Raw genomic sequence first — 17,684 nt, 5'->3', positions numbered from 1 at the left:
ACAAAAATCTGGAACCCAAGTATAATATAGACAAAGTAATGGAAAACAAACAAAAAAAAAAATTCTACATCCATTTGTTAGACCAACAACTAAACTAGCCTTTTTTTTTTTGATTCACATAAAAATGTCATGTTCATTAAAAATGATGAAAATGCGGTGTTTCACCTCAAAAACTACCTGGAAGACTTAACATTATTCCCGTTCACAGTAACAGAGAATAAGATTTTTTTAAAATCACAATTTGTTTTTGACTTACTGTCTTGAGCAAGTAATATATCCACAGATTTTTGTCCCATTTGTTTACTTACTCATACCCCGCGTGTATGACGTCATGCTTCCGCTGTTAGGACGCCCTCTGGTGGACGGTGTCGGTATGCGCTCTGCTCCTCCTCCCCTCTCTGATCAACAACCAGCCTGGTGATATCATATGCTGGCTAAACCCTCACGCAGAAGCAAAATGGCCGATAGTAAACTAACCGATCATACAGCGTATGACAGTCAGCAAGGGGTTATGTATGTTTTGTTTACAGCTTGAGAACTACAGTCGCATAAAAGGATACTCGCCTTTCCTATTTTTTTTCTACGATTAACATTTCGCCATTCGCTGATGTCATTTCATATTCAATTTAGCCTTGAAAGCCTCGAAGAACTCGCTCGCTAGGCTAGCTACCTTGCTAGCCTGCTAGCGATAGGTCTGCAAGAATTTTTGCACAGAAGCACTTTATATTCTATGTGATTCCCGAGGTGAGTATTGAACAATAACGCAATGCGCTTCGGTAGCTTTCATAATATAGTTGCTGTTGGTTAATAACGTGGATCATTTTCACCGTAACACGGCCAACAACTTTTGGGTTTCTCAGTTTTAGAATAGCTTCGCTTTGTACGCGTTGCAATTCTGAAGAAACGTCACTGAAGTTCGACGTTTAATTTGGCCCTGTCGACCGTTAGTACTGATGAACCAGCTTGCTCGGATTCTGTTGACTGACTTGTCAGTAGTGTTATTGTGCGCTCTATAAAGTTACGAAACACGACAGAAAGCCGTGTAAATGAAACGTAGTGTTTGAAAATAAGGGGGATATCTTTAGCTACTATGTAGTGCCTGTTGTCCGCAGTAAACTGCGTATAGGTTAGATTTGTCGCGCGGAGCGGTAGAGACAGATTGCTCTGGGACAGCCGATCCTCCCGAGCCCCCGGCTTTTCGGGTCACTGCACAGCGCTCAGCCGCTGCTTTTAAAGTCGACTAGCATTAGCCAGCTGCTTACCCGAGTGAAGCGCTTCTGGTGGTCCCTAGCAGCAGCACAGCTATTCATTTCTGGCCTGTTAATTGTACGAAATCCAGGTCGTTTGCTCCTATTGCGGCTGTAAACGTCTGCCTCGTAGGGGTTTTCACACATTACGTAAACTGATTGTGAAAGGTAATGTCAGCGGGTGTATTTAAATACAATACGGCGAAGGGTTAAAGCCATAACTTAGCTTCCAGTTAGCTTTCATAGAAGCTGTATGACATGGTGCTAATCATGTGCAGCTTAGCTAACAGAAACACTGGGTCCAGTCATATTGGCAGCTCTCTGGTATCTGAGATCCCTTTACTTTTCCAACAAGAATTGCTTTCCACAAAAAAGGCCTCACGTGGCTGGGGTATGCATACACAACTCATACGTTTACTTTTGGCAGGGTGGGGGCAAATGTGAGGTCAGCGACAGCCTGTCCTTAATAAAACTAGACACATCCCATGATGTACGTACATTATAGCTAGTATTAAAGCTGAAACATGATACCATTACAGTCTCTACTGTAATGCAAGAGAACCCGACTTTTCCAGAAACGTAGAGTTTGAAGGCAGTTATTTGTTTGGCTTCTGCATGTGTTGTTTGGAATTGCAATCGTTTGCTGGTTAATGAATTATTCAGTGAAAACCTAGGCCACCATAGACTGTTGTCAAGCTGGCTGCCCCTGGTTAATGTTACAATACTTACAACATTGACTGTGTAGGAGTATACTTGGCAGTGATCTGGTGAAATTACATAATATTAATTTTGATTCAAAGTGTAATTGTGTCTGTAAAAAAGGTATGCTTTTATGAGCATTAAATTACTTTCAGTGAGGCTTGAGATGTAACATACATAATTTAATGTGTGCATTTCTCTTCACAGACAGGAGAATCAGGAAAGGGAACAGTGGTTCATGGAAGACAAGAAAAAGAAGAAAGAAGATAAAAGGAAAAGGGAAACCTCTCAGAAGGTAAACAGTGTCACCAAACATTCACAACTGACTTTGCCTGTATATTTTGCAAATAATCTGTGTGATATTCCTGCTTCTATATCATTACCCACTTACTAGCCCAGGATTTTTTTTTTTTTTTTTTTTAATTGAAGCTAATACAGTTCAAAAATTATTTGCCATTTTCAATATTTTCTCAGGTAACTTTTAAGTTTTAAAGCTTAAATCTTTGGGAATGATTGTAAAAATGAATATCAAATTTCACATTTTTATGTTTGCTGAAACAGTGTCATGCTAGTTTATTTCTCAGTTACAGTAGTGACACTAAAACCTAGGAAGATCACTCTTGTAGACCTACATGGATTAATGTAGGTAGTAATCTGAAAACAAACATTTCTTGTTGCTTTATCAATTTGCCACCAGCAAATATTCTTCTGCCTTATATTTAATTCATTTATTCTTTCTATTTTAGGTGACAGAACAGAAAATCAAAGGTATGTAATGATTCTTTTGTGTTTGTCATCATCATGCTCCTCAGTGATATGAATTCTATGTATTGCTGTAAAATTTGCTTTAATCAGCAGTGCCCACTTCCTATAAAAACTTTAATACATTGTGATGACCAAGGAAATTATTGCGTGGGGTATGCACATGTATGCTCACACTCCACTTTACAGATTTTCTCAAAAAATTTAAACTGTTACGTAGCTTAACCTACCTTGAGTAACATACCCATATTGCCTTTTTCTTTTTATTGTGCTTAAGTCTATCAGACATTCACACCCTTTATTATTTGTGTATTTCAGTGCCAGAATCAGCCAAGCCCTCCTGCTCCCAGCCGCTCACCACCCCAGGCTCAGTGTCCCCCAGCCCTGGCCCTGTTGCCCCCTCATCCCCCAGTCCTGGTGCAGCTGGGGTTTCTGCACAAGTTCCTCCTGGTGGTGGGAACAATGCAAAACAGCGGACTGCTGTGGCCAACGGACAGCCCTCCTCCTCCCCCTCTGGAAGCCAGACTTCCCAGCAGCAGCGATACATGTCCAGAGAGGTTCCACCAAGATTTCGCTGCCAGCAGGACCATAAAGTGTTACTGAAGAGGGGCCAGCCACCACTGTCCTCCATGCTGCTGGGGGGAGGAGGAGGGGAAGGGGGTACAGGAGGAGGCAGTGGCTGGGTAGGCCCCCCCCCTGTTTCTTCACAGGGAGCAGATAACCCCGGTGCAAGCACAGCTGGAGGCGCAGGTGGGTCAATGTCTCAGAAAAAAAAAGATATTATTATGTTTAATATTTAGTCCACTGAGTACCATGTGCAACAAACATTAGTGATCTTCTGTCTTAAAGCTATTATATATTGGGACCACCATTTGGTACGTTACACAAGTCATTAGTTAGTATTGTCAGTGCATAACATGTCAGTTAAGTCCAATGGTCTCAATTTTGTCCATATAGATTCCAACCTGGGCTCATCCTCCCCTTCACCCCCCAACTTCTCCTCATCCTCATTATGTGTCGCTGCTCTGTCGTCATCTTCTACTTCTACTACTTCAACTTATGCAAATTCCACATGGGGGGCAGGCTCTGGCAGCCAGTCCTCTTCTCAGGGCTGCGGGAAGGTGATTGTGGATGGGACTGACCTGGAGGATTGGCCAAGCATCCTAGGCGGGGCCAAATTGAGTTCTGATGGGGCTGGAGGAGGGTTGCAGGAGCAAGACTGCCCCAGTAACAATAACAACAGTAGTGCCTCATGGAGTGAAAGAAACATCCAGCAGAAGGGAGGAGCAGTAGGAGGAGGAGTAGGGAACATGGACAATCCTTCCCCACCTCGTTCTTCTCCTCTTTCCTCCTCTTCCTCACTTAATGAATGTGTTCAGTCAAGTGGTGGTGTCTGGGGCTCTTCCACCTCCTCTCAGGTGGAGGCAGGTCTAGGATCAGCAGCATTTTACAATTCCAAAGTCTCCCATCTTCTTCCTGGGTCTCAGGAGAGCCCAGTGGGTGGCAGCAGTGTCTCTGGTGCCAATTTCAACCCCAACGTGAACCCCTCTGCCTGGCCTGCCCTGGTGCAGGGTGGGACACCAACGTCAGCTAGCGACGGCCTTCCACTACACTTGTCCATTACTTCAGCTCCCTCGTTCTCTGCCAGCACCACCATCATCACCACTCACTCTCTTTCATCTGTGAATCAAACCGGTCTTCATCAGCAGCACACTGAGACAGCTGTGGGGGCCAGGACTGGAGAACCGCAACAGCAATTAGGAAACCCAGGGCCGGAGCTGGGTTCAGGCGGGGGAGCACGAGGAGCAGGACCAAAAGAAGAAGATGGTGATGAGAGGGACTGTGGGGTTGCTAGTGTTGAAGAAGAAGGGGGTGGTAATCTTTCTGGCTCTTCGTCTTCTTCCTTAGCTGCTGCTTCTTCTTGGAGATCCATGCCTCCAGTGTCCTCTGACCTCAGTGCAGGTCCATCACAGGCAGATGGGTGGGGTGGAGGAGGGACTGGAGCTCAGGGGCAGGAAGGGAATGTTTGGGGCTTTGGTAGTCAGAGTGAGAAGTCAGGGTGGGGCAGGGGGAATGATGGTGGCTCAAATACCCCAGTGGTATCTCAGGGAGCGTGGGAAGGAGGCAGTTCAGAAGCAGAGTGGGGTGGCACAGAGGGAGGTGTAAGTTCAAGCAACTTAGCAATAGCAAGTGGAAGAGGAGGAGATGGGAGCAGCAACAGCAGCAGTAGTGGAGGCAGTGTAGGTATTGGTGGCAGCGTTTTGCAGGACTCTGCCTCACCAAAGTTTGAAACTATGGCAAAAGCTTGGGACAATCAGAAAGGGATGGAAAGTGGGGATGGGGTGGTTGGGGAGTGGGGTGGAGGAGGAGGGCAGAGTGGAGGCACTGGAGGTGGAGGACCTTCCTCCTCTAGCGGAGGAGGTTCAATAGCTGGAAGTGGTGGAGAGGGGAGTGGGAGCAGTCATAAGCAGGACCGAACTTCATCTGTGCGCCACCGCTCCCACGAGACCTCCAATGCTGAAGTGGCCTTACTTAGCATGCTGAATCGATCTGACCTGGACCCCAGGGTTCTTTCTAACATGGGCTGGGGGCAGACCCAGATTCGACAGAATGTGGCCTGGGATTTGGACACCACAGCAGGAGTAGGAAACAGATATGAAAGAAGCACTTCATCATCCTCTGCATTCTCATCAGCAACCATGAACACTACCACTAGTCGCGTTCCTGGGTACCCGTCTAACACCAGTTCAATAACTAATGATTCATCTTCTGGCTGTCACAAGACCAGCCTAAACTCTGGTCCTGCTACAGTGAAAGATGGCTGGGATGGTGGTGCTACACAGTCCACCTGTGGTCCTCACTTGCCTGGTAGTACTATAAGGAAGCCAGGAATGCCAGAAGAAGATATGGAGGGCAACCCAGGGAAGGCAGCTGGAGGCTGGGGTAATCTCCCACCCGAGAACCAGGGCAAAGGATGGGGCACTGAAGAACAACAATGGAGGGATCACAGAGAAGGAGGAGGGAACAGGAGAGACATTGGAGAACAGGGTAGTGGGTGGGCAAATGGTCCAGAGGATAAAGGGACAGGGGGATGGAAGGGGACTGGAAGAGGAGAGGCAGCTGCTTGGGGAGGACAGTGTGGAGGAGGAGGAGACTGGGGACAGAGAGACTCTATACCTGGAGGTGGGTGGGGAGACCGCCGAAGCAGAGGTGGAAGCAACTCTGATGAGGGATCTTCCTGGGGTAATTTGGATGAAGGGGGATCTCAGCGAATAGGATGGGGAGGGGGAGATGTGGGGGGAGGCAAATCCCACCAGGACTGGGGGACTGCCAAGCCCCACACAGCAGCAGCACAGATACCAAACAGCCAAGTGGCACCAATGAAAGCCCCAAATCAACAGCAACACCAATCACAGGGCCAGCAGCCACCAGGAGGTCCCATACAAGGAGGGTGGAACAGCCGGTCCACTGTTGGAGGTGGGGGTCCACCATCCAAGATTCAGAACCAAAGTTCAGGCTGGACCTCTGGCCCAATCCCCCAAATCTCTGGAGGTGGGGGGGACACCCTGGAGCCCAGTGGCTGGGAAGAACCCTCCCCTCAGTCCATCAGTCGCAAAATGGAGATTGACGATGGCACTTCGGCCTGGGGAGACCCGACTCGCTACAACAGCAAGAATGTGAACTTGTGGGACAAGAAAGGTGCAACACCTAGCCAAAGCCATGGTCAGAAGGCCCCACCACCATCCATGCAGCAACAACCACCTAGAAGGCAGCAGGGGATGCAGCACAGCAGGGACACAAACCCTGCTGCAGTGGGTAAGCAGAAGTTTACAAATAAGTGGGCATTTGGCAAGCGACACCCAAAGTAGATTGAGCATCAGCGTTTGAATTGTTGTTAAAATATTGCAAATTTTTCTTTACTCTGCCATCACTTTATGAGTTTCAGCAATGTCACAATTATTTTTTATGTCTTTGATGCCATATATCAGAAAAAGCTGCAGCAGAGCACAAAAATATTTGCTAATGTCAGCCTCATTGACACCTCATTGACCATACTGACTCTTCTCATCAGTGTCACATATTTATCGTGATATTTTTCTTTGGCACATTCTAAAGTGCTTTATCCAATTTCATCAATCTCCAGGTCCAGGTATGTGGGGAGGAGGTGCACAATCTGTGGATAATGGTACAGCTGCATGGGGCCAGGCGTCAGATGGAGCAACAAGTTGGGGGGATCCAGATGAACCTGGCAAAGCCTCTGGATGGGGGAACCCTTCAGCCAACCCTGGTAAACCTGGTAAGAATAGAAAAAAATGTGTAATTCAAAATATTACAATATCTGAATTCTGAGTAGTTGATACTTACTATCATTTCGAGACATGATGCTGAGTCTCAAATCAAGCAACGTTACACATCTCTCAGTTTGAATGGGATTCATTTTCAAAACACAAGTTCCAAACAGAGGGAAGCTAGAGAAATGGCGGCTAACATGATCATAACCATCTGCTTTGTCTTTGCCGCAGGCACCAAGTCGATGGAAAGCTGGGGCGGGAAGGGAGAGGGCTCTGTTGCAGCCTCCCGTCACCCCAGCTGGGATGAGGAAGATGATGGCGGTGGAGGGGTCTGGAACAGCACTGGGTCCCAGGGAAGCAGTTCCTCCTTCAACTCTGGAGGCTGGGGTCAGACTCACGGAGGAAAGAGAAGCAACATCAAGGTAGGGAACAGGAGGTTCTAGGACACACAAACAAGTTTATGTGGCCTCTCTTGGTTCATTGTATTATGACAAATCAGTTCTCAATTGGTTTTTTAACTTTATCTTCAATGCTGACTATCATTTGTACTTTTTTCATTTTCTTTTTTGACTGAGAATGATGTTTCAATTTCTTTCCCAAAGAGTGGAGGTGGGGACAGTTGGATGAACCCAGTGTCACGCCAGTTTTCAAACATGGGTCTTCTGGTAAGATGTTAATTCACTAAAGAAGAATCAGCAGTTGTAATGACCCATATTGATAATGCCATTAGGATGGATGGATTATCAATGAGGCCTCTGTTAGTGTCCTATGAATGAGTGCAAGGCCACTAAATGAATTGTTGTCTTTTCTTAGGGTGATGACCCAAGTGATGACAAAAAGATGGAAGTAGACAAGAGAGGAATAACTGACTATAACGGAGAGATGCGAAGGGGAGGAAGAGGTGGTGGAGGTTACCGCTTGCCTAGTTCCAAAGACATGGGTTCTGTTGACATGGGGCCGTATGGTGAAAAGGTAAGTGTTTATAGTGCTCACTAGTATTAAGTCACTTTCCAGACCTTCCATTTTTAAATTTAGTTATCATATTGTATTATTTCAATTTTTATATCAACAATATCTGCTACATGGGTGTAAAAATCTAAGTCAAGTGTTACTTCTGCTCACTTTAGGACTTAAGTGTAAAAATTACTATGATGAGATGAGAAATATTCACAGCAAATGTAATACTTTTGTTTTATGGTTTCCATTGAACACCAGATGGGTGGCCATGGAGTGTTTGTTGGCAGTGGTGGAGGGATGCCTCAGCCTCGAGGGATGCACCAACCTGGCATGCATCCGATGAACCCCTCCCAGGGGTTACGTGCTCAAGTGCCTCATCAGTTCCTGTCTGCTCAGGTCTGCTGTATTCTGTCTCTGATGTTATTAGTCATGATGAATGTTGTATCCAGGAGAGATGGAGTACTGCCAATGTTGACTTAACATAAACAAAAGTTTTGGTTGGTTATATGTACTTACTTACTTAAATTTATTTCAGATAGATACATATAAGTATAAAAATAAAAAAATAACGTTGTGTAGGTTCAGTTAAGGCCCTTATGATTACATTTTTTTTGAGTTCGTTAATCGACACGTAAATTTATACATAAAATTCATCAGCACAGCATGAAAGGTTGGAACATAATTAGTCACAAACATATGACTTGCACTTGTCCAACTTGGAAGCTTGAACTAGATTTCGAATGCATCATTATATGCCATTGTATGATTTTCAGTACATATTGTCCATAATAATGCTGACACTGCACATCGTAAATAGTTGGTGGCAACATGCTATGCAGTAAACCTACATTGATATGTTAATCAGGTTAGTATACTCACATATTGTTTATTGGGCTTGCTAGCTGTTGAACAGAATTATTTATTGCTTGATTACCTCGTGGTCTGACAATAAATAAAACAGCAGTGGCTTATGTGGCTTTTAAGCAAGAGAGTAGCTTTTAAGAGGTCATTTACACAGTGTTTAGACATTACAAAATAATCTACTTCATCCTGTTTATTTCCTGTGTACTGTGCATTAACTGTTTATTTAATTGTTTTATCTTCCCAGCATTCCTTAGTTCTCTGTATCAGAGAAATTATAAAATTGCCAAACAGGAGACGGCACCTTAGTTGTCCAATTCATCTGGCCTCTACAGTAATGAGCCCTACACTTGTTGCATCTCGAACTCTCTTGGCTTCATTGGAGGCCATTTTGTAAGAAGTGGCTGCTCAAAATTGAATTCTGCTCTGTCTTACTTTGTGGATATGCACATATCTGATAAATCCAAAAATCAATCCTGTTTTCATTTAGAAAGAAATCTTTTAAAGTTCTCAGAAAACAAAGAATCCCCCACAGGGTCCATCATTTGTACTCACTTTATTTACAACATTTTGGTCCTCAGACCTTTATCAGTCAAAGTTCACTTAGACAAATAGCACCATACAAACAGCTTGTTAATATATATGCTAAAGGCTCTCACCAAAGAATTTAAAAAGGTTCTCCCCTTCAAATATAAAAAAATGATACTGAGCTCTTCGTAAGGAAACATAAGTAGGAAATTGAACAATACTATAGAAAGCAGGATCACATCACAATAAAGATTAGGGACATTAGAGAAGAACATTTTTTTACAAATCAGTTTCATATCACACTACATTGTGTCCATAGTCTTCAAAAAGTAAAAAACAAAATAAAACAAAAAAACACTAAAATAAATCTAAAAATGGAAAACAAAAGTAGTCACAATACACTAAAATCATTTATATTAAAAAGGAAAGCATAAAAATAAACTATTACGAAAAAAATATAAAACTATGTAATAAGAAAAATGTTTCTTAAAGAGGTACTGCACACTTCATAACATTTTTTTTCTGAGCTGTAAAATAAATGATATGACTGTACTGTGATGAAACACATCAATGTTGGTGTTGATATCATTTTATACCCCAGTTATAAAAGTCAGCATTTCATTGTTTGAAAATGGCTCAATACCCCATCTACTGTTTTAAATCATCCTGAACCTTGCACGGCCAATGCTGATAAAGAGTCAACCTGCACATATTTACATCACTTTAACAAGTATAACAATTTAATGTACAGAGCCCTCATCTCCACAAAGACTGGATAGAGTGTGGGATTCTTTCTGCCCAGCCAATAGTTTTTGATCTTACGCACCTTTCATATGACTTCATGGCATGCAAGAAGTTTTTTGAAATTATGAATTTCAATGAATTTGAATATATATAGTCATTCATAAATTTGGAATGAACGGAGCTCAATGAATGGAGTGTCCCTTTTTCTTATATTACTCCATCAAGTGTCTGTATTAACAGCAATATGTAAATAAATTCTTGTGATGTGCAGGTGCCGGGTCCTATGCTGAAGCAGATGCCCTCTCCTGGTGGCAGTGTGGGTGGAGTGGTTGGAGGAGTAGGGGGTGTCGGCAGCGTTGGAAGTGTCGGAGGGGTCGGTGGTGTTGGTGGAGGAGTGTTCCCTCCTCAGATTTCCCCACAGCAGCTAGCAGTGCTCAGCAACATTTACCCCCACATGCAGCAGTTCCATCTGGTACGTGCAGAAATCTTAGATTGTTGATTAATGGATTGATTCATCGAATTGAAATAAATATTTAATTGTAGACTGCCTTCGTGTAACTCTATTGGAATATCTTAAATTACATGGTGAATTGTAGTAATCCCACCCCTACTAGCATACTCACATGGCCTGTATGTGAGCACTATCTTATATATACTATGTTAACCACCATCTCTGACCATTTCTGCCCACCACCCTGCAGGCTTGTCAGCTCCTGTTACAGCAGCAGCAGCAGCAACAGCAGCAGCAACAGCAGCTCCTGCAGAACCAGAGGAAGTTCCCTCAGCCTCAGCCTCTCAGGCAGCAGCCAGACCCACAGCAGGTGAGCATGATTATATTATACGCTCTATACCATACCATGCAGTGTCATCAGGACCTCAACCATTACTTTTGTATTTCTCTACTGCAACAACACTGTCTTGATCACAGTATGGACAGTACGAAATTGGTTGTGGCCAGACATTGGTCAAAACTTTTCAGAAGTTTGTTGTTGTTGTTTTTTTAAATACTTTATAATATTAAGACGTAACATATTCTATCATACAATCATTTAAACCCTCTGGTCATCAGTGTGACTGAAATGTACCCCATAATCATGTAGACTAGAACATATATTGCTCTAATATTGGCAAATAAGGCGTTTATTTACCAAGATCATTTGTGACCATTTATTGTATTTGCAGTCATTCTGATAGTGATTTTCTTGAATCATGTCCTCCTTAGTTGGCAAGGATTATGGCTATTCTGCAGCAGCAGAGACAGCATCAGCAGGGTGGAGTGGGAGGAGCTGTTGCAGGAGGAGGAGGCTCCAAATTGTCCCCCTCTCACCTGGGAGGAGGCCTATCCAAACAGCCCATGTTAGACCCCCTTCAGCAATCTGGAATGGGGGGCCCCTTATCAGACCTTCATGCCAAAACTCAAGGGATGTACTCTGGTGAGTCAAACAGGCAAAATGTTTGTGGGTTATACTGGTGCAGTCAGCTGTATAGATAACAATAAATAAAACTAGTATAAGGTTTTGTTAACTTCTATTGGTGTTTCTTGGGCTGTCAAAATAGCATTGTAGAATCCTGTCTTATGGGTACATGAAGTCAGCAAATCAACAGACACTTAGGTTAGGATCAAGTGTGCCCTACGGTAATAGCATACAGCTATGCCCATCTGCAATATTAGAGTCTCAGTATCTGGTCGCTGGTCTGTCTGTTTGTCTAGGTGAGCCAATAACAGCCAACCAGTTATAGCTGTCTAATTTGTGTAAAAACTGACCTCTTCTCAGGGCTTGGCCCTGGTAGTAACCTGTCAGGACTGGAGCTTGGTCCCATTATGGGAGGGATGAAGGACACAGGAGGACAGCAGTCCCGCTTCAAATGGATGATGGAGGGACACTCCCCAGCTCCCTCTTCTCCTGACACAACCCTTCACAAGAATGGTGGGTTAACAGATGGTTCATAATAGGATATTTTTAAAGGTAAAATAAAAACTTTGAGAAAGCTCACCTCCCTGGTTCTTGTCAATCTGGTGTTAACTGTGCTGGTAATCGCCTTCATTCACAGTATATGTAAATGAACCACTGTCGGTCAAAGTGATTTAAAACATATTCATGTCAGTCTGTTTGACCTTATTTCTTTTTTGTTTGCCATTGCCAAGGCCCTTTACCTAGTGCTATAAAGGTGAGAGGAGGATCCCCTTACTCCCAGTATGAAATGCTGGGCAGTGATGGTTTAGGGATTCCCCCACAGGGCTCTGTAGAGAACTGGCACCGAACTCCTGGTAGTAAAATGGGGAACAAACCTGCCACATCCAGCTGGCCTCCAGGTGAGTTTGTCTTTCTTTACTACTTGCTACCACGATGAGTCAGGATCAGAGAAGAAATAGACAGAGTTCATTTCGACTCAGGATCAAATGTGCAGGGTGCGCCTTTTTTATTAGATAAGTGTAATTTTAGTACCTAATCTAAAGAAAGAACCTCAAACTAATAACATTCAAGTTCTCTTAATTTTATGGCCATTATGCATGCTGGGTTAAAGATTATCAGAGGCTTAGTCAAATGGTCCCTTAATAAACATATCCACGACAATACACGCAGCCACGATAGCATATCATTTCAATCAAACAAGTTTTCTGTTATCTGATGACAGAGTTCCAACCCGGTGTGCCCTGGAAGGGAATCCAGAGTAGTGGGGACCCTGAGTCCGACCCCTACATGACTCCTGGTAGTGTTCTTGGCTCCCCAGGACCCCCGAGCCTCAATGACTCTGACCATCAGTTACTGCGAGACAACATAGGTATTTGACTAAATGTACCCAACATTTCGATTTAGCATAGGTATTGGTTTTAGCATTGGCACTTTAAAGTATTACTTATAAATCTCAAATTTTGAGATTTGTATTGACAAAAGTTTCAATTTTGTCCCAGAAAAAAGCAAAGAATAGATTATAAGGGGTTTAGTATTGTAATGCCTTTGGTCACTTTTGACCAGCAAGAGAACGAATGACTAAAGGAATTTTTAAAATACTATCTATTGTACAGCTTAAGGTACAGTTGTTAACAGAGTTCATTATGTTGAATTCCCATTCGAAGCCACAGCTCTCTCCTATGAGGATTAGGACTGAGCAATAAATCTGTTCATCACTAACTGTTATCACTGTAAAGCGCTGGAAAAGTATGGGGAATAATGATCCATCATTTTGTTGTCTCATATTGTTTCCTTATTTTGTTGGATTGAGAATAAATGTCTTTCACTCACTAACTTCCCATTGTCAAAACACACATGAACAGGCATGTTTTCCAAACTTGTCGTGTGTGTGTGTGTGTGTGTGTGTGTGTGTGTGTGTGTGTGTGTGTGTGTGTGTGTGTGTGTGTGTGTTTTTTTTTTAGTCACATGACCCAAGTTTTGGAAATACTTAAACATGCTCCAGTGCCAGTTTGACAAACAGTGTTTGCCATAGACTCTGCAGTCTGCAGTCCAGGTGTACTTTGGTAGCCCTGTCTTGTTTATCACAGGATTTGTTAATAACCTTATAATGTTTTGTAGGGCCAAACCCCTCCCTCAACACCTCGCTGCCTTCACCTGGTGCCTGGCCCTACAGTGCCTCAGACAGCCCCCTCAGCAATGCACACAGCACAGGTATGTTTTGATTTGTTCGATTTTCATATACTCTTTATTTCCTTTTGCATTTTTACTTTTGAATCTCCCTCATCTTATTAGCTCAGTTGTCATTTGCTTTTCAATTTCTTTTTTTCTTTAACTATAATTGTGTTTGAATTGTATTTAACTGGTGTTTAATTGGTGTACAGATTAGTCCTTTTAGTCCTTTTCTGCAAAGATGCCTAAGGATTTAGCTGTACTGTGTCCTTTTCAACTTCCATTTCTGTGGTCTGTTTGTCAAAACTCGTTTTCCCCCTCTTTCTCCCACCCTCTCCATTTCCTCTTCAGGAAAGTACTCTGAGTACAAGCCCAGCTGGCCCCCAGAACCCATCGGACAAAACAAGTTGTGGAAGACCAATCGCAACAGCTCGCAGCTGCCGCGCCCCCCTCCTGGTTTAACTAATCAGAAGCAGGCCTCGCCCTCCCCATGGGGTAGTGGAGGCCCACGGCTGGCCCGGAGCTGGGGAGGGGGTGGGATTAATCAAGAGTCAAGATTTGGGCCAGGTACTGTTTACGGAGAAAAGATTTCATTTCAGAACCATTTGTCAACTTAGGACTTAAATATATACTGTACAGAGAGAGACCTTTCTTTACAGTGACCTGATGTCTCAGGTCTGTACACAGTATCATGAAACATAGTATAAAAGTTGTCTTTATGTAAATAAGGTAATCTTCACCGTAATCTCTGTGTTTGTCATCAACTGTGACATCCCTTGTTTCATCCTTGTCTTCTTTTCTGTTTGTCTCACTCCTTTTTTCTTCATAGGGTCAGCTTGGAGTGATGGTGTGGCCTCCAGAGGCAGCTGCTGGTTGCTTCTGAGCAACCTGACCCCTCAGGTAAGTAAACAGAAAAAGAAGGAAGGACAGGTTGAGAGGAAACCCTGAGGAGAAACTAGAAGCAAAATGTTCTGGGATTTTGTAGCAGCAGTGAATTTAAAATGTTAACATTGTCACCACCAGTAAACCTGCTGTCTTTAAACTGAAATGGTGCAGAAGGGTGAGGTAAAGATTTAACAGGAGTATACTGTAGAAATAAAATGGTATTAAATTCTGTTGTGATGAAGGGTTTTATCATCACTGTAAAGTAAAACAGATGCCCAGACAAAACTGGTCAGAGTTTGAATTCAAAAGCATTAAACCTCTGTGTTTATCATCTGTATTCCCCTTCAGTCTATCTTATGCAAATTAGGCAGAATGATGTGTGACCCATCTGTAATTGGATTGTGAAGTTGGATGAGCCTTTAAATCAATTAGGGTCTGCTCAAATGATACTGGCATGACACTGCTCTGGGAAAAGCATTGAAATGAAAATTTTTAATTCTAAGTCTAGACTAAATTTTTCTTTTTTTTTTTTAGTCATATAGATTTTTTTTTTTTTTTTTTACAATGATCCATTTGGCCTCACTCAGTGCTCTTGTGCACTGGCTTGCACGACTTGAGTATCTTACTGTAACTGTGACAGGACTACAGACCGATAAAGCCATAATGTACAGTCTCACTGCATTATTTATTAATTCACAAGTCTTCATACACATAACTATTGTTGCATATCCTCGTAGATTCCTTGACCATTCCATATCCCATTAATTGATGAATCAAGATTGCGAACAATTACTCTAGCATTGTCATTTCACACATCCACACACAGGCACACAGTAAATCTTAACCTTTATTCTTCTTTCCCTGTAGATCGATGGCTCCACACTGAGGACTATCTGCATGCAGCATGGCCCCCTGCTGACCTTCCACCTCGGCCTGACACAGGGCAGCGCTCTGATTCGCTACAGCAGCCGGCAGGAAGCAGCCAAGGCCCAGGGTGCACTGCACATGTAGGTTAACCTCTAATTTCACAAATACAACTATACTTAACATTGAACATGCTCCCGTTGATCTAAAGAGCCTTGACTTGTAACTTCCACTCAGGTGTGTTCTGGGCAACACCACAATCCTGGCGGAGTTTGTGAGTGAGGAAGAAGTTGCTCGCTATTTTGCACATTCCCAGGCCGGAGGGGCGGAGGGGGCCAGCTCAGGAGGGGCCGCGGCCGGTGGGACACAGGGTTCATCTGGAACAGGCACTGCTGTGGCCAGCAGTGGAGGTAGCTCCCCAGGAAGTGAGCGGGCAGCAGTGGGCACGACTTCAAGTGGAAATGGAAATGGTGGTGGAGGAGGGGAAAGTGGAGCAGCGGTTCTAGGTAGTGTGAGGTCCTCTGGCTCTGGCTGGCAAAGTCTTGATGGTACAGGCAGTTCTTCAGACACCTCTTCAGCCCAAGGATCCGGGCTGGGGATATTTTCCCAGTGGAGCACCAATGGGTCGGGGGAGGGTGGAGGTGTTGGGGGAGTGGAGGCTGGGAGGTCTGGGTTCTGGGGGGGCATGACTGCTGGATACCCCAGCAGCAGCCTGTGGGGGGCACCGCAAATGGAGGAAAGGCACCAAATGGACAGCCCTGCAGCATTGTTGCCCGGTGACCTGCTGGGAGGAGGAGCTGATTCCATCTGATGAGCCCCCTCCATTTGTACATGTAGGTTTGGACACACTGATACAACATACACTGGGATTCATATGTACTTAATATAGCACACACACACACACACACACACACACACACACACACACTTTTACATGGTATGCATATTAATGTACTACACATATACGACATGTGCATACATATACATAGTATGCATATTAATGTGCACACACATAAAGCAGAAATGTGAGACATGCTTACACACATTCTCGTGGCCAGACTTAAGCTATTATATAAACAAATGCAGGGACTGTTAGATGTGTATACAGCCTTTTTCCACAGATGAAGATTTCAACTGCTTAGACTTGAAACCTGAAAAAGAATGAAAAGTCAGTAGGTCTGAAAGACTTGACTGGATTGAAATGTGCTTAGTAAATAGGGGACTTTTCAACAGATTTACATACACATGCACACACCAAATACAGACAAGCCTTCAGACAGATGGGCACTGTAAACAGCATTACCTTCATCGTATAAAAGAACTTAAAACTACTACATGATGTGAGGTTAAAGTGCAGTTTGTATTCACGTCCCCTTAAATATGGAGACCGAATCCAAACACATGCAAACAGCTCTGATTGACAACAGAACTGTATCTTACTGTGTATGTTAAGTTTGTTTTTCTGTTTGTTTGTATGTATGGTTTTAATTTTGAACAGTGAAAATATTGAGAAATGTCATTGTTCTGTTTTCAAAAATGCTGACCTCCTACTGTTGTATCTCACGCACTCTTTCTCTGTTATTCTCTCTTGAACATGTTTGTTACTGTTGCAGTGATAAATGTTAAATTGCTGGCAGTTTGAGGCTATGTTGCATTTCACCATGTTTCGATACTGCGCACATTATCACGCTATATGGACATGAGTATGAGTGAGACTGAGACCAAGTAAGTGGATTAAACCACCACAGTTGTGCGTGTGTATGAATGTGAGGATAATGTGTGTGTGCATGTTACCTGCCTGTCATAATGTGGGCAAGGCTGCTTACTATACAGAAGGTCTATACAAAAATGTTTTGAGTGCATTCGGTATACTGCTGACTGTGTGTTAAGAAATATTGGCACTAATGCTTTTTTTCTCATTTGAAGTTGTTTGTTTTTTTTAGCAGACTTGTCTTTTTTATTGTCCGACCTGCAATAATTAAAAAAAGAACATTTTAATGACACAAAGAGCTGAAGGCATATGCGTTGAGAAAATGGACATGCCAAATCTTATCAAACTGTGTGGAGTGGGAGGGAGGGGTGGGACGGGTTGTTTACAGATGCAGATTAAGAGTTACCGTACGTTTTTAATGTTCTGTTGTTGTGTATTCGTTTTAAATTAAGACAGGCTTTAACACTCCTGTTCAGTGTTTTCGTTTTGAGATTTTACAAAGGAAAAATTTATTTAAACAAATGAGAACAAGATTAATAAAGATGAAAGT

The 17,684-nt window shown here is 43.3% G+C and overlaps 1 protein-coding gene and 1 long non-coding RNA gene across 3 annotated transcripts in view; one reads left to right on the top strand and one right to left on the bottom strand.

Annotated features, from left to right (window-relative positions):
• Nucleotides 1-1,598, bottom strand: part of LOC120784489 — a 2,760-nt gene extending 1,162 nt beyond the window's left edge. The window contains exons 1-2 of one of the 2 annotated variants that reach the window (XR_005706449.1): nt 1,263-1,598; nt 309-434 (exon numbers count right to left, since the gene is read on the bottom strand). This is a non-coding gene — a long non-coding RNA (uncharacterized LOC120784489). The remainder of the gene's footprint in view (nt 1-308; nt 435-1,262) is intronic. The other variant, XR_005706453.1, reaches the window with a different exon arrangement.
• On the top strand, nt 421-17,684 carry LOC120784343 (trinucleotide repeat-containing gene 6B protein-like). The gene is made up of 21 exons (XM_040118085.1): nt 421-744; nt 2,154-2,241; nt 2,693-2,714; nt 3,027-3,458; nt 3,666-6,524; nt 6,853-7,005; nt 7,232-7,422; nt 7,603-7,665; nt 7,814-7,972; nt 8,216-8,353; nt 10,362-10,562; nt 10,792-10,911; nt 11,313-11,523; nt 11,866-12,018; nt 12,237-12,404; nt 12,728-12,874; nt 13,624-13,716; nt 14,026-14,241; nt 14,504-14,574; nt 15,427-15,566; nt 15,661-17,684. Exons 2-21 carry the CDS (start codon nt 2,185-2,187, stop codon nt 16,232-16,234), a joined length of 6,168 nt encoding a protein of 2,055 aa, XP_039974019.1. The 5' UTR covers nt 421-744; nt 2,154-2,184; the 3' UTR covers nt 16,235-17,684.

The sequence above is a fragment of the Xiphias gladius genome, chromosome 3 (genome assembly GCF_016859285.1).
Source record: "Xiphias gladius isolate SHS-SW01 ecotype Sanya breed wild chromosome 3, ASM1685928v1, whole genome shotgun sequence".
Lineage (NCBI taxonomy): Eukaryota > Metazoa > Chordata > Actinopteri > Istiophoriformes > Xiphiidae > Xiphias > Xiphias gladius.
This window is presented reverse-complemented; position numbering and strand designations above follow the sequence as displayed.

What these genes read in the sequence shown, in the direction of transcription:
- LOC120784343 (XM_040118085.1), top strand. Translation starts at nt 2,185, where the DNA reads ATGGAAGACAAGAAAAAGAAGAAAGAAGATAAAAGGAAAAGGGAAACC. An exon ending in AAAGGGAAACCTCTCAGAAG is followed by an intron (nt 2,242 to 2,692) that starts GTAAACAGTGTC and finishes TTTCTATTTTAG; the next exon opens with GTGACAGAACAGAAAATCAA. An exon ending in TGAGCAACCTGACCCCTCAG is followed by an intron (nt 14,575 to 15,426) that starts GTAAGTAAACAG and finishes CTTTCCCTGTAG; the next exon opens with ATCGATGGCTCCACACTGAG.